Source organism: Eurytemora carolleeae, unplaced genomic scaffold (genome assembly GCF_000591075.1).
Source record: "Eurytemora carolleeae unplaced genomic scaffold, Eaff_2.0 scaffold516, whole genome shotgun sequence".
In the NCBI taxonomy this organism is placed as follows: domain Eukaryota; kingdom Metazoa; phylum Arthropoda; class Copepoda; order Calanoida; family Temoridae; genus Eurytemora; species Eurytemora carolleeae.
In genome coordinates, this window is record NW_019397079.1 from 1 (window position 1) to 14,448 (window position 14,448).

General features: G+C 30.3%; 1 protein-coding gene and 1 long non-coding RNA gene across 2 annotated transcripts; both read right to left on the reverse strand.

The window, feature by feature from the left end:
- Nucleotides 1-2,101: 2,101 nt before the first annotated feature.
- Nucleotides 2,102-4,522, reverse strand: LOC111711680 (uncharacterized). The gene is made up of 5 exons (XM_023486076.1): nucleotides 4,416-4,522; nucleotides 3,348-3,434; nucleotides 3,096-3,142; nucleotides 2,684-2,763; nucleotides 2,102-2,203 (listed from the first exon to the last, which is right to left on the reverse strand). The coding sequence occupies exons 1-5, from the start codon at nucleotides 4,480-4,482 to the stop codon at nucleotides 2,128-2,130; spliced, it is 357 nt and encodes a 118-aa protein (XP_023341844.1). The 5' UTR covers nucleotides 4,483-4,522; the 3' UTR covers nucleotides 2,102-2,127.
- A 2,749-nt stretch (nucleotides 4,523-7,271) lies between these two features.
- On the reverse strand, nucleotides 7,272-8,872 carry LOC111711684 (uncharacterized). Its single transcript, XR_002767303.1, has 4 exons — nucleotides 8,791-8,872; nucleotides 7,657-7,704; nucleotides 7,549-7,588; nucleotides 7,272-7,311 (listed from the first exon to the last, which is right to left on the reverse strand). It is a non-coding gene; the product is annotated as an uncharacterized LOC111711684 (long non-coding RNA).
- Between the last annotated feature and the right edge of the window lie 5,576 nt (nucleotides 8,873-14,448).

Here is a 14,448-nt window from a genome sequence, read left to right on the forward strand (position 1 = left end):
AGTAAACCGACACCCATCCGTTTTGAGGAGAGACGGATTCAGGGTCTTTTCGGTCTAAAAACGACTCTTTTATTAGTACTAAAACAGAGTCGGGCCGGCGCCAGTTTTTGGGGTAGTGCGGGTCGTTTTCAGACTCTAAAACAGGGTCGTTTGTTCTATGCGGGTACAATTCTCATGGAGAAAAAAGAGAAAAAAGAAATCATAGCTTTTTTAACTTACCTTTTGTGTACGTATATCTACTTAAAATGTTGATTTGAAATTACTAAGAATACAAAACTAATCAGTTTTTTAAATTTGAATTCTAAACAGGGTAATTATGATTTTAAGCTTGAATTTCAATTAAATTTAATGATGCGCATTTTGTAATAGGCTTATTAAAAGTTCTTTAAATTTTTTTTTATTAAATTCTTTTCAACTATGTAGTTTTCGTAAAATTAATTTAAATATTCTTTATTTCTGGATTTATTATTATAATGCTGACAACATAAAATTGTAGCCTAATGGAGCCTGTTATATAGATGGAGATTATGCAGTTAATCCTGTTATGTAAATGTCGACTATGCAATTATTCCTGTTATATAAATGGAGACTATGCAATTAATCCTGTTATATAAATGAAGACTAAGCATTTATATAAATGGAGACTATGCACTTATAGCAATTAATCCTGTTTTATAAATGGAGAATATGCAATTAATCCTGATACATAAATGGAGACTAAGCAATTAATCCTGTTATATAATTGGAGACTTTGAAATTAATCCTGTTATTTGAGAATATGCAATTAGTCTGGTATATAATTGGAAACTTTGAAATTATCCTGTTATTTGAGAATATGCAATTAGTACTGTTATATAAATAGAGATTATGCAATTAATCCTGTTACATAAATGGAGAATTTGAAATTAATCCTGTTATTTGAGAATATGCCATTAGTCCTGTCATATAAATGGAGACTTTGCAATCAATCCTGTTATATAAATGGAGACTATTCAATTAATCCTGTTAGGCTGTTATATAAATGGAGACTATGCAATTAATCCTGTTATTTGAGAATATGCAATTAGTCCTGTTATATAAATGGAGACTATACAATTAATCCTGTGATATAAATGGAGACTATGTAATCAATCCTGTTATATAAATGGAGACTATGAAATCAATCCTGTTATATAAATGGAGACTATGAAATTAATCCTATTAAATCATTTTTATTAAAATATGTTTGATGAATTGTTGTGGTAAATTGTTAAGCTAAACGGATTGTAAACTTAATTTGAAGGAAAACTATATGTTTTTGGTTAATTGTTAGGTATAGAATAATTTTTACTATTTAAGAACAGAGGAACTTATTTTCCACTTATTTAATTAATTCATGATTTTTAACAACTTTCTTACAAATAAAAAACAATATGGAGACAAAGGATTTAAGTCTTTGCCACAAATCCCAATTTTAATGATACCTAAAACTAGATGGCGTAAACCTTAGATATTTATAACTTTGATTACTTGATTGATCACAATTTCATAGCTTGAAATATCTAGGGTCTACAAAATTGGGTTGCAAAGATAAAGGGAATAAAAAATCTGAGTTTGTGGCAATTCCTGAGATTAAAGAAAGAATTTTTCTGAACTCATACCCCAGCTTGTGCAGGTGTAATTCTATAAATTCGCTACTTGAAAACTGAATATCTAAATGCCGTATCTTGAGTTTTTACCTTTTTTGCATCTTTTTTAATGCTCTGATTGTCCTTGCCCTAGAATAATGTTCAGCTATGCTGGCAAATAAAAAATCTCTTGATGCACAATCATTAATCTATAGTTTAACTTAACTTATAATCACAACATAATATCGATTGTGAACAGAACGACATTTCATTCCTTCTGCAGTAATAAATTAAAGATTGAAAGATATTTTTTTGTTACTATGCAAATATATAAATATCTTTGCAATAACTTGTAGGAAATTGACATTAAGACAGAAAAATTATCTATCTAAATCGATCTACATCACTATACAGTGTACATATATTTATATTCATACTTATAGAAAGATTCATGTTGGGATAGAATGCATAGCTTAGATCAAAAATAAGCTAAGTATCAAATCCTGCAAAGTTTAAAACTCTACCTCTTGTCCAAGATATCTAATTGCGTCTCTGTAATTTTCGACCAGTGCCTGACATGAGCTCTCAAACAAATCCTGAAAAAAAATTACAAATATTACAATGCAATGTTATGTTCTTGTCTTTGAAAACTGGTTTTGCAAAGCGATTTGATTTACAATAGATACCCAACAAAACTTTAAATAGGGAAGAATATTTCGTTGTTTTCTCTCATAAAAATGATTAAAATATTTTATGTTATAAAATAATTAAATTTAGGCATGGAAAAAGCAAGATATCTTAATAATCCTTGCTAAGACAAAAGTGTGTAGGTACTTTGTCAATTAGACCAGCTACTCTAAAGCAGGAGAGTCGCTTTGAAATGACATTTACTATTCCTTTGAGGAACTGACACTTATCCTTGAACTCTATATCTTTAAACATGTGTTATGGACCTTAGAAATTTCAAACTAAGTTTGAAAATCCCAAAAGTTTACATCATCAGGTTGCATAGATATAGGGATAAGAATATTTGAGTTTGTTGCAAAGACTCATGTTTTTCCTATAAATCCACTTACCCTATCTCCTCTTTAAAATTTGCAAAGAATTGTGCTGCTTGTATAGGATTTGATTTTTCAGCCATCTTTGGGAATTTGTCCTAAAACATCTTTTGCTATCAGTAAAAAGTCAATGGCTGGAACTGGGTCTAAATAAAGATTGAGTATGGTATTTTTAAGGCATTCAGGCAGTATGCCCTTAACACAGGCAGTAGGTATTAAACACCAACTTTTAGCCTTAAGTGATTCATGAACAGACTCAGACCAATAGTTCTCAGGTGCTTCAACACATTTTTTGATGAAAATTTGGCATTTCTTAGAGTATTCTTTCAAGTTGATGGTAACAAAAGTGAGAGGGATTGAACAAAAAATAAAATGATTGTGCAAACGCATCTCAACCTCAACTTTTTAAGGATTAAATATTTAATCCAACCTTAAGGTCCTGGATTGCATTTTCAAACTCTGAGACAGCTTCAAGATCTAAAAACAAGGCAAATACAGAGTGTCCCAACAAACATAGGAATACAGTGATTGCTTTTAAATCATTTTTAGTCTAAAGCCTCATTGTAGTAAAATTCTTTACAGCTGGAATCTAAAATTCTTATTTTCAAAATGGGTCTGACATTTTTGTAACTTATTCTTTATTCTTTTTTTGACAATTTGGTTAGCGCCCTGGTTAACTTACAAAAGTTTAGAGTACTGCTGAAACTGGGATCGAAGAAGGTCGCCTTGATCTCTTGAGGATCGTATCTCGTGCATTCAGAGACATCCTCTAGTACAAGAAAATAAAGATCACTTTAGGGCTGGGCACGCTCCACGTTTTTCAATCCTTTCGTTAACGGTTAGTTCCAACCGTTAAAAAAAATTCTCATTTTGCTCAATTTTAATTGGATTTTTTCAAAAATTTTCATTTTTTGGCAGATTTTTGAAGTATAGCCCAATGGTTTTAAAAAAACGTATAAAATGTTTATCATTGAATTTATTTAAATTATTTTGTTGCAGAAAACGTGATTGTCAACTATATACCAAGTTACCATGGGTACACCAGTCAGGTTGGTACGAGTAAACACTAAACCAGTATATCTGGTTCCGATCATGAAACGGTTGATCTCATTTGAAAATTCTAAGGTCATCATCCAAAACAAATAGGTTAGAAGGGACAGAGTAGCTTAAAAGGTTCTTCTATGCATGATCCAAACCGATACGATGCTATACAGGTGAAATCCAAAAAGATATGATATGTCTAATTGTATGCTCAATAAGTTTTTTTTTATCGTGTCAAGCGAAAGTAAATTTCATGAAGGATTGAAATCTTTAATAACTACTCTTATTAAAGAGCGTTTACGAGTTCTATAGATATTTTCAATTTTCATTATATATCTGGATAAATTTATTATTAACATTCTTTTGCTTAAAAACAACCAGATCAGTGATATCGCAAAGAATTCACCTTATTTTCTTATCTAGTTTGGTGTAATATAATATAATGTAAATTATTTTCTCTGACCAATGAAATTTACCAAAACGACTTGTTTTGTATGAAACACTTCAGATTTTTAAAGAACATTTAGAATAGTTCTAACGATCATGAAAAAAAAATAGTTTTTTACTGAACGAACAATTCTACTGAACAATCGTTCATTGAGAAACAAACGAAATAATATTGAGATTAAACTAATAAATCTTATTTCCAAACGCTTGAAAAAAATGTCCACCTCTATAACCCATCCCTAGAACTAGGTTTGTAACTAACCTTCTCCAAATACTGCAGTACCAGCGAACAGACAAAATATTAATAAATTAGTTTTCGGTTTTAACATTTCTGATGATAAATCTAAACTAATAAGAACAATATGTTTAGAATATTTACAGAATTTAGTACAGGGAATAAAATATAGTTTTTTTTAAGAAAAAATTGGATGATAAAAATATATTGCTTCATTTTGATGATGTTTTGATGTCGTCTATCTACATGATTAACCCTGAAAAATTTATATAAATATAAAAGTAAGAGTAAATTTGTTAGTTAAAGATAGATAGATAGCTTGAGATAAGGAAAGAAGAAAGATAAGCTGTAAAGATAATTTACTATACATGTTTCTTCATAATAAACTTAAATTTTTTGAAAAATGATCGTTTTGTTTTAAATACGACAACAAAAAAACGAAAACGGAATGGTTATGTTTAAAAACAATATTTTTTGCAAAAGATCTTTTTTTAAATTAAAAAACAAAGAAGACGTTTTTTTAGTTTTAGTTCGTCGTTTCGTTAACAAAGGTGGTTGTTTTTAATTTTTGACGATTGTTAACGATCTTTCGTTAACGATCGTTGACGACCTTTTATAGACAAAATACTTTCTTTTGGTCGGAAAATCCTTAGATACAAACCATAGGTTAGTAAATATGCATGTTAATTATAATGATAAAAAAAACATTTAAGACAACATTCATCAACTTATCTTCCTGAAAAAAATAAAATAAATTGTCATAAAACTCAGATTTATTACCAAAAAGTTCTTTTACGAAAAGGATCATACCATTGTTTTCATTTTCGTTTTTTAAAGTTCAAAACGAGTGGTTCGTTTATTGAAAAACGACATAGTAGTTTAAAAATGAAATGAAAAACGAAACAAAACGAAAAGTTCACGAAAGCTGTCACTTAATATCAATTATATTTTTCTCTTTTTTATCATCTATAAAACTTAAAAAGTAATGTTAACATTTGAAATCAATTCATTCAATCATTCCTTTCATATTTTTATTAGCAGATTTAGAAAACACCTACGGTACTGAACAATACAATTTCATTTATTGATTTTGTGTAATTGTTCATAACATTTAAAAAATGTTTTTTTCTCAATAGGACTTTTCAACTTCTAATAGAGAAAATAAATAATTTTAAAAAAACAAGCTGGATTTTTGGGGGAATTAAAGCATGGGGAAGGGGGGGGAAGTGGTCCGGAGATGAGGGGGGAGTGAGGAAAGGGGGGGGGATGGTGAATTGATTTTTGGATCCTTGTGGAATTTTGACATTTTCATTAACTGATAATGTCAAGACGATGCCTGAACAACTTCCTGGCCAGATGTATTGGTATTTCTTTCTTTTCTTTATTTCCATTCTTTATATACAAATATTCAATACTAAAGGGACTGTAAGTGTAATTTTAATGGCATGTCAGATTCATAACGGTACCCTGCAAACTATACTGAGAAAGTAGGTTAATTCTATGCAAAAATTATGGTCCGACATTGTGACCTCGTAGCTCTTTTGATCTGATGCACAAGTTTGTTGTTCCGGATTACACATTACAAATTAAAAACATTTTTGTTCTTCTCAATAGGTCTTTAATAAGAGGTATCATTATTTTAAACATTAGAAATTTTCATTCGTATCACGCACCTCTGCCCCTACAGTAAAAGTAAATTCAACCTATTCGAAGCATAAAGTCTGACCTCGTCAACCAACTGTTGCACCGGCTAGTCCTGTCCGTAGAGCTATGTACAGTATAACAAACTGGAACCGGAAAGGTTGACCCGGCTCGGAAGTTCAAATGTACTACAGCTGCCCGTGGTATGCGCATTTTACTGTGGTAACCACTGTTGACCAGACTAACCGCCAGGTTGAACTTCTCCCCACTTCGATTTTTTTTCAATAATTCATCTCTTACATGTTAGTATTAATCAATTTTATCAATGAAGTTTAATTTTCAGAATTAAAAACTTTTTTGGCTAGAAAACGACGATATATCTTCCACTGTGTTGATCAGATGCAAGGAGAATTGAATAGAAGGAGGGGGCGATAGGGTTTCCGTACACTTTGCTGTGACGTTTTTGGACTCCTGAAGAACTAGTTTTTGCGTAACAACATTAACAAAGGCAGCTGATCTAATGCAAACAAACATGAGCTAGTATACGGTGAATCTTCATCTAAAGCTAGAGATGCGCCAGATGTCTGTTTATCATTTGTGTTATTATTTACAATCTTTATTATTGTTGTTACGCAAAAACTAGTTCTTCAGCAGTCCAAAAACGTCACATCAAAGTGTACGGAAACCCTATCGCCCCCTCCTTCTATTCAATTCTCCTTGCATCTGATCAACACAGTGGAAGATATATCGTCGTTTTCTAGCCAAAAAAGTTTTTAATTCTGAAAATTAAACTTCATTGTTTCTCTACGCAAGTCACTTTTACAGAGAACCCCTCATTAAAAATTTATGAATTCCAAACGGAGAAACATGAATAGCTTATTTTTTTTACCAGTCTAAGCCTTTAAGGGATTCCCCTTAAGAGTATTTTTATCATTTTCCTAAAAACATTGTAAACATTGTGAACTTACCATGTGTAATCATTCAATTCTGTAACTTTAAAATGACCATGATGGTTTGTTGAACATTTTTCATTTTTTAACCAACTAATGCAAAAAAAAACTCAAGTAACAAAATTTAATTTTTTTTAAACTTTGGAGCCAATAAAAATTAGGTCACAACTCACAAACAATGCATACTATTCAGAGAACACAAATACAGAAAATTTATTTTAACATTTTGATTGAAAATTTATAGAAACTATGCATTGTAAAGAATTATTTAATCAATGTTCTTTTCTTTTTCCTCTTCCATTTCTTCTTTCTGCTGAGGAACAAATCCAACCCTAATACAAATATATATATATATATATAGTGATATATGATTATATCAAAGTTAATTATTTAAAAGTCCAAAAAAACGTTTTATTAAACAGTTTATAAAAACAAAAGTTTTCAACAAAGATGATAAAAAAGTGTTAATCAGGTAAATACTCTTACTTTCCCCTTTTTCCCAATTCCTTTGTTCATATTTTGTTCCTATATAATACATACATTCAAATATGTGAATATATATCTCCTACCTTATTACTGGGTGTTTTACAAGAGCGGTTTTTTGAGCCTCTAAATATTCAAAGTTATATTTTTATAGTAGCTCTAGTTTGACAAAAAAATAAATATATTTTAAAAACCTGCAATTTTAGCCAACTCTGCCAAATAGTATCCAATCGAGGCAGGTTCTAAAAATTTATAATATGGTAAAAATAAAATTATTTTTAAAGAAAATATATATTCTTATCAACATCAAACAATGAAGCAAATGTGCAGTGTACACAGACCAATTTCACAAATCTCTAAATAGTACACATCAAATTGTTCAAACGTCTTCTTCATGTGAGGAGGAAGGGAACTCCTGGAGCCTCCAAAATGCAAACATGAGCCTCCCAGATTTGCTATACAGACCGAGTAAACGAGCCTCCGCCATACAACAGAAAGGAAGATATTTGGAGAAATATTTCTGGAGTAAATTTAGTTTGTTTTGTTGTAATCTTTGATTCAAACATTACCTTTTTTTAAAAATGTTAAGATTTAAAAAAATTTTACAAATTTTGTAGATTTAATTTGAACTACAAAACTAGGTATTGCTTAAATGAAAGATTACAAAAGAAGAAATGAAATTTAATTAAAATTTTTTTCTCTAAATATTTTCCTTTCCTTGTAAAAAATGTTTAAACCACTTTATTCGTCTTAAGTAGGAACTATTTATGATAATTGATAAATACTAATTAATTTTGAGAAACCTCTCATGCGTCTATGTCGAAAAATTTGTAAAAAATCTTTTATAAACTTAAAATACAAGTTTAAAAAACCTCCTAGGCTGTAGTATTCAGGCACATTTTGATGTATTGCGCATGCTCATTAATGCATAGTGGAGGCTCGGTGCATACCTAACAAATCTTTGAGGCTCGTGTCTGCACAGCGGAGGCTCATGGCGTCCTAGAGTTCCCTCTCTGATATGACAGTACAGTTTTATGGAACCCACTGTATTTAGTACCTGGGTTATTGAGTACAACTTAGTTTAGTACCTGGGTTATTGAGTACAACTGGTTTTGTACCTGGGCTATGGAGTACAACTGGTTTAGTACCTTTGTTATTGAGTACAGCTGGTTTAGTATTTGGGTTATTGAGTACAACTGGTTTAATACCTGGGTTATTGAGTTCAACCGGTTTAGTACCTGGGTTATTGAGTACAACTGGTTTAGAACCTGGGTTATTGAGTACAACTGGTTTAGTACCTGGGTTATTGAGTACAACTGGTTTAGTACCTGGGTTATTGAGTACAACTGGTAGGATTGTTAGGAAACTAATACAAAGAATAATTATCAATCCTGCCATCTTCGATCTTTAGATCATTTAAACAAATATATTTCTTTAAAGGAACTGTACACGTAATTTCAAGTGATCCTTCATATTTAGCGTGGTTTGACTAATTCACAACGGTACTCTTTAAAACTTTATCTAAGAAAGAATAAAAGAAGGATATCTTCTTCATTCTTGATTAGATATTCCTCAAAACAATTGATGGATCACTTTTATAGATGAACATTCTTTTATGTAAATTAACGAAATTTTTTTTAAATGAAAGATGGTGTTGTTAAAAAAATGTACAAATACATTGAATCGTTCAGTGAAGTTTGAAAACTCGCGTTTTTCAAAACGAACAAAAAAACATGTGTTTTAAATTTTTGAATTTCGTTTGCATGTTATGTATCAGTCAGACCGTTAATGATCCGACCATAAGACGATTGTTTTAATAATACTCAATGAAATGAATTCTTTTAACGAGCTTTTTTCCGAAACGAATGATTTTTTTTTATCAAACTTTTGAATTTGTTTTACAACCTTATGAAAAAAATATTTGTTTACTCAATGAAAAAATTCAAAAAGCCGAATCTCTAGACTCATTTGAAAATATATTTACTTTAATAATGCATTTCTAAAAATATCACTATTGTGATCAATATTAAACTTGTGAACCATAATAAAACTACTTTACAAAAGGTTTTTTAGAATTTATTAAAAATATTTGTTGAACTGAATCCTGTATACTGAAGAAACAAGGTATAGATCTATAGATCTATACCTTTAGAGGATTAATAGATAATTAGCTAATTATAAACTGACGGGTCATTAGAGGTAATTAAATACTGCTTCAATAGAAACTATTTAACTTCAAAGAAAGTAAAACTCTTCCCAGTTTATACTCTAATACAAAGAAAGGGAAGAGGAAAGTAGATAGAATTTATAAACTTTTTAAGTTATAAATGCGAAAAAATGTAATTTTATAAGAATGTTAATGTTTAGAAAAATAATTAGTATTGTATCACTTTATTAAATTTTTACAAATAGGACAATTATGGTTCTAAGATGGTAAATTATAAAGTAAATATATGTGGAATAATCACTGTTTATAGTATATTCCAATTCTAATTATCTGGTATCTTTAAAACATAAAATTTTGATTGAACAAATTTATGTTAATATTTATAATAAGAATTAAATTCAATATACAGACTGGTTCATAACAATATACTTGAGATCTGATATTGTTTAAATAATGAATAATATTTTTGTTTTTCTTTAAATAATCCCAGTTTAACGATATCTTTAGCTCAATTTGATAAAAACTAATTTTTAAACAAAAAAGTATGTATACCCACGCACCTCTGCCCCTTTAGTAAAAGTAAATTCAGCCTATATGAAGCAGAAAGTCTGACCACGTCAACCGTGTTGCACCGGCTAGTCCTGTCCAAAGAGCTAGGTGCAGTTCAAACTGGGACCGGATCGGTTGACCCGGCTAGGAAATTCAAATGTACTACGGCTGTCCGTGTACCGTACCGTTTCATGTTTCCACTATTTCGGAAAAAAAAATCCATTCCGGAAACTTGACCCAGAAAGTTAAATTCATGGCCAATTTTTAGTCCTCCATGGGCAGTATATGTATACTAATCCGAGAGGGGTATTTTTTCAAAGAACTAAAAGATGGCAAAATATCAGAATTATGTTTTTTATTTGTTAGAAAATTTGTTATATTACATTTATGTTTCGGGAAAAAATGACCTATCCTCCTAATAAAATTCCGACAGTTGTGAGTGCATTGGCAAGTTTTAAAAAAAGCCATGCATTAGTTCGATTCCCCCGCCTAATTCTGTTGCAAAAACGCGCTGGGTCAACCACATACTGGTATCCTAGACGGGCTGGTACACCAGGCAATACTTGTACTTTTGAACGTATTTGCATTATCACCTTTTTTTTGAGGAACTTGATGTTTATAAAAAACTAAAAATTTAAGAAACAAAATTGAAGCGAATTATTTATAATTTTTTATGCCTTTGAAAAACGACTTTCATCCCTTCAGTTCCTTTGTAAATGATTCTAAAACGAGACAATGGCTTTTAAAGAGATCGCCTTCTTTCAAAATCCAAAACGATGATTTGGGACCCGGCCATAAACCTTGGAGTGGTAGTCAATCTTATTTGTGCCATATTTGACGTTTTTGATGCTATATTGTTTATCAGTAGCTTGAAAATCAACCTATAAAGAAAAATGGGTCTGTGAACCAATGCACAATTTCGTGTTTCATGTTTATTAGACTATTCAAGTCATAACTTGAGTTTTTAAGGAATCTTTTTATCGCAGAGTTGTAAGTACATTCCAACTTTTTCTAGCCGTTTCGTTAACGGTCCGTTAAAAAAAAAATTTCACGCAGCTTTAATCAGAAAATAAACCGTTTTTAGCTTCACAGTTAACGTTTTTAACAGTAATTTTATTAAAAAAACAGCTAATCTGTGTTATAAACGATTACAAAATTAAGGGTTTTTGCCGTTTCATAACGGACTCTTCTGTTAATTTTCGAAAACCTCCGTTTCGTTAACGGGACTTTGCCCAGCCCTAGTTGTAAGGATCCCACTGTATAAGATGCCTATCCCTTGCAGCAGCAGAATATTCATCACTTTTGGTTTTGTTGGTTTGATAAACGTGTCCCAGGGGGAACATTTAGAAGAAAATAGCTTAGAAATAACCAGGACTGGACAATAGACTGAATTATGGGGTAGCTTGGGAATTCAAGTCATAAATCATACTTACAGCAGCTAAATACAGATTTATAGAGTATTCTATACACCAAACCAAATACAGATATAGAGTATTTTATACACCAAACCAAATACAGATATAGAGTATTCTATACACCAAACCAAATACATATAAAGAGTATTCTATACACCAAACCAAATACAGATATAGAGTATTCTTTACACCAAACCAAATACAGATATATATAGAGTATTCTATACACCAAACCAAATACAGATATAGAGTATTCTTTACACCAAACCAAATACAGATATATATAGAGTATTCTATACACCAAACCAAATACATATGTAGAGTATTCTATACACCAAACCAAATACAGATATAGAGTATTCTATACACCAAACCAAATACAGACATATATAGAGTATTCTATACACCAAACCAAATACAGATTTAGAGTATTCTATACACCAAACCAAATACGGATCTTATAGAGTATTCTATACACCAAACCAAATACAGATATAGAGTATTCTATTCACCAACCCAAATACAGATATTTAGAGTATTCTGTACACCAAACCAAATACAGATATATTTAGAGTATTCTATACACCAAACCAAATACAGATATTATAGAGTATTCTATACACCAAACCAAATACAGATATAGAGTATTCTATACACCAAATCAAATACAGACGTATAGAGTATTCTATACACCAAACCGAATACAGATATATAGAGTATTCTATACACCAAACCAAATACAGATTTTATAGAGTATTCTATACACCAAACCAAATACAGAAATATTTAGAGTGTTTTATTTTAAATTTTCTAATCATCGTGAAATTGTCATATGTGATATTTTTTGTAATGGTCCATTAAAAATATTGTATTTTCGAAACAAATGTCATCTCATTAAAAACAAACAACAATGGTTATTAGAGAAGGATATGACATAAAGCTAAATAAGAAATCAGCCATTTTTTCCATCTAAATTGTAAGAATAATATTACAGAATGTTATAAAACAAATTGGAATATCCAAACATTGCTTGAAGGTCGAGTTTAATATTTTAGAAGAATCTATTTGAAAACTCCCAATTCTTTATTTCTATTTATTAACTAACTTAAAAACATTTAACAATTGCATATTTTTTTTAATGTTTAAGTTTTATTTATTAGACCCATTAGAATATTACTTTTTATTTTATTACAATGTTATACTATTTCACTTTGGCCCTCAACGCATGAATAATTTATGCCTTAATTTGTTAAAGCAATATCACGACTATATTTTGGTATATTTTATGTTGATTTAATGAATATTTTAATATCAAATAGTAATCAAATTTCCACTCCAAATATTCTCTAACTGGTAATAAAAATCAAAATATGATATTTTACTCTATGTATACAATGCATAATATAGGACTTACAGAATTCTGTACTAAAATAATACTATTTACAATAACAAATCTGTCAATATTTCGCCTAGTACACCTTCAAAATCAATTCTGTATAGAAATTTATGCTTTCATTGGTGGATAAGCTTCACTGAATTCGAATATCCTACAAAAAAAGTTCCCAGATTGGGTTGAGTTCGTCATGTGCATAGAAGCACTGTTTGTGATGTGCTCTGCAGCTAAGCTACGGGCAGCCGTAGTACATTTGAATTTCCGAGCCGGGTCAACCAGTCTGGTCCCAGTTGGAACTGTACCTAGCTCTATGGGCAGGACTAGACGGTACAACAAGGTTGTCACGGTCAGACTGTGGGCTTCATATAGGCTGAATTTACTTTTACTAAAGGGGCAGATTTGCGTGAAGCGATCCATACAAATATATTGCTTAAACATAAATGAGCTTAGGTTGGTTTCAGAAAATACATGGGCCAAGCGCTGTAATTAGACAACGCTCTGTGGTGTAATGCTAAATGTTTACAAACTTTCATTAAATGTTTTCATCTTTGTGATTTGAGGTTTAACACTTAGGTCTTCCCGGGGGGAGATGGGTTGGTGACATGTCTAAGATTTTTAGAATCTAAAAGAGAGCCCTGTCCTACTTGCTGGGCAATAGTTTTGATCACTGTGGAGGGGAAGGGGGAAGGTTTTTTTTTGGACGAGAGAGGGAGCAAGGGGGCCAGGGGTATTGTGTGATGTTTATCAGCTCTTTCATTGATATCAAATATAATTATTTTGTGTTTGTTAAAAGAGTTCATCAGAATTTCTTTAATTAGTTGTTTTAATTAGACTAATTTATTTCCTAATATTTCTTATTATAATAAACTGCAAATTCACTCTGTTAATGTGTTACCCTAAATCTGTTTTGATATTAATATTTAATAATAAACTATATTTAAATTTACAATTTTATTCTCTTTTTTAGAAATATTTTGAAATCCTCCTTATGAGAAATATTTAAACAAATCCTTTAAATGAATCCTTAAAGAATTGTTTTTAAAGAAATATTTGAACAATCCCTTTAAAGAAATTTTTGAACAATCCCATTAAAAGAAATACTTAAACATTCCATTTAAAATAAACATTTGTACAATCTCTTAAATAGATTTATGAAAACAATCTCTTTTAGAGAAATATTTGAACAATCCCTTTAAAAGAAATATTTTAACAATCCCTTAAAAGAAATATTTGAATAAATACTTTAATAGAAATATTTGTCCCTTTAAAAAGATTCCTAAAGAATCCCTCTGAAAGAAATATTTGAGCAACCCCTTTAAAGAAATATATTTCAATAATTCCATTCATAGAAATTTTTAAACCAATCCCTTAAAAACAAATATTAAATTATCCCTTTAACAATCTCTTGGTTAGAAACATTTCAACAATCCCTTTCATAGAAGTATTCGAACAATCCCTATAT

Bases quoted from the DNA above. Each gene is read 5' to 3' on its own strand.
- LOC111711680 (XM_023486076.1), bottom strand. From the start codon at position 4,482: ATGTTAAAACCGAAAACTAATTTATTAATATTTTGTCTGTTCGCTGGT. The intron at 3,435-4,415 runs GTTAGTTACAAA...TTCTTGTACTAG, and splicing joins TACTGCAGTATTTGGAGAAG to AGGATGTCTCTGAATGCACG. The intron at 3,143-3,347 runs GTAAGTTAACCA...CCTTGTTTTTAG, and splicing joins CAGCAGTACTCTAAACTTTT to ATCTTGAAGCTGTCTCAGAG.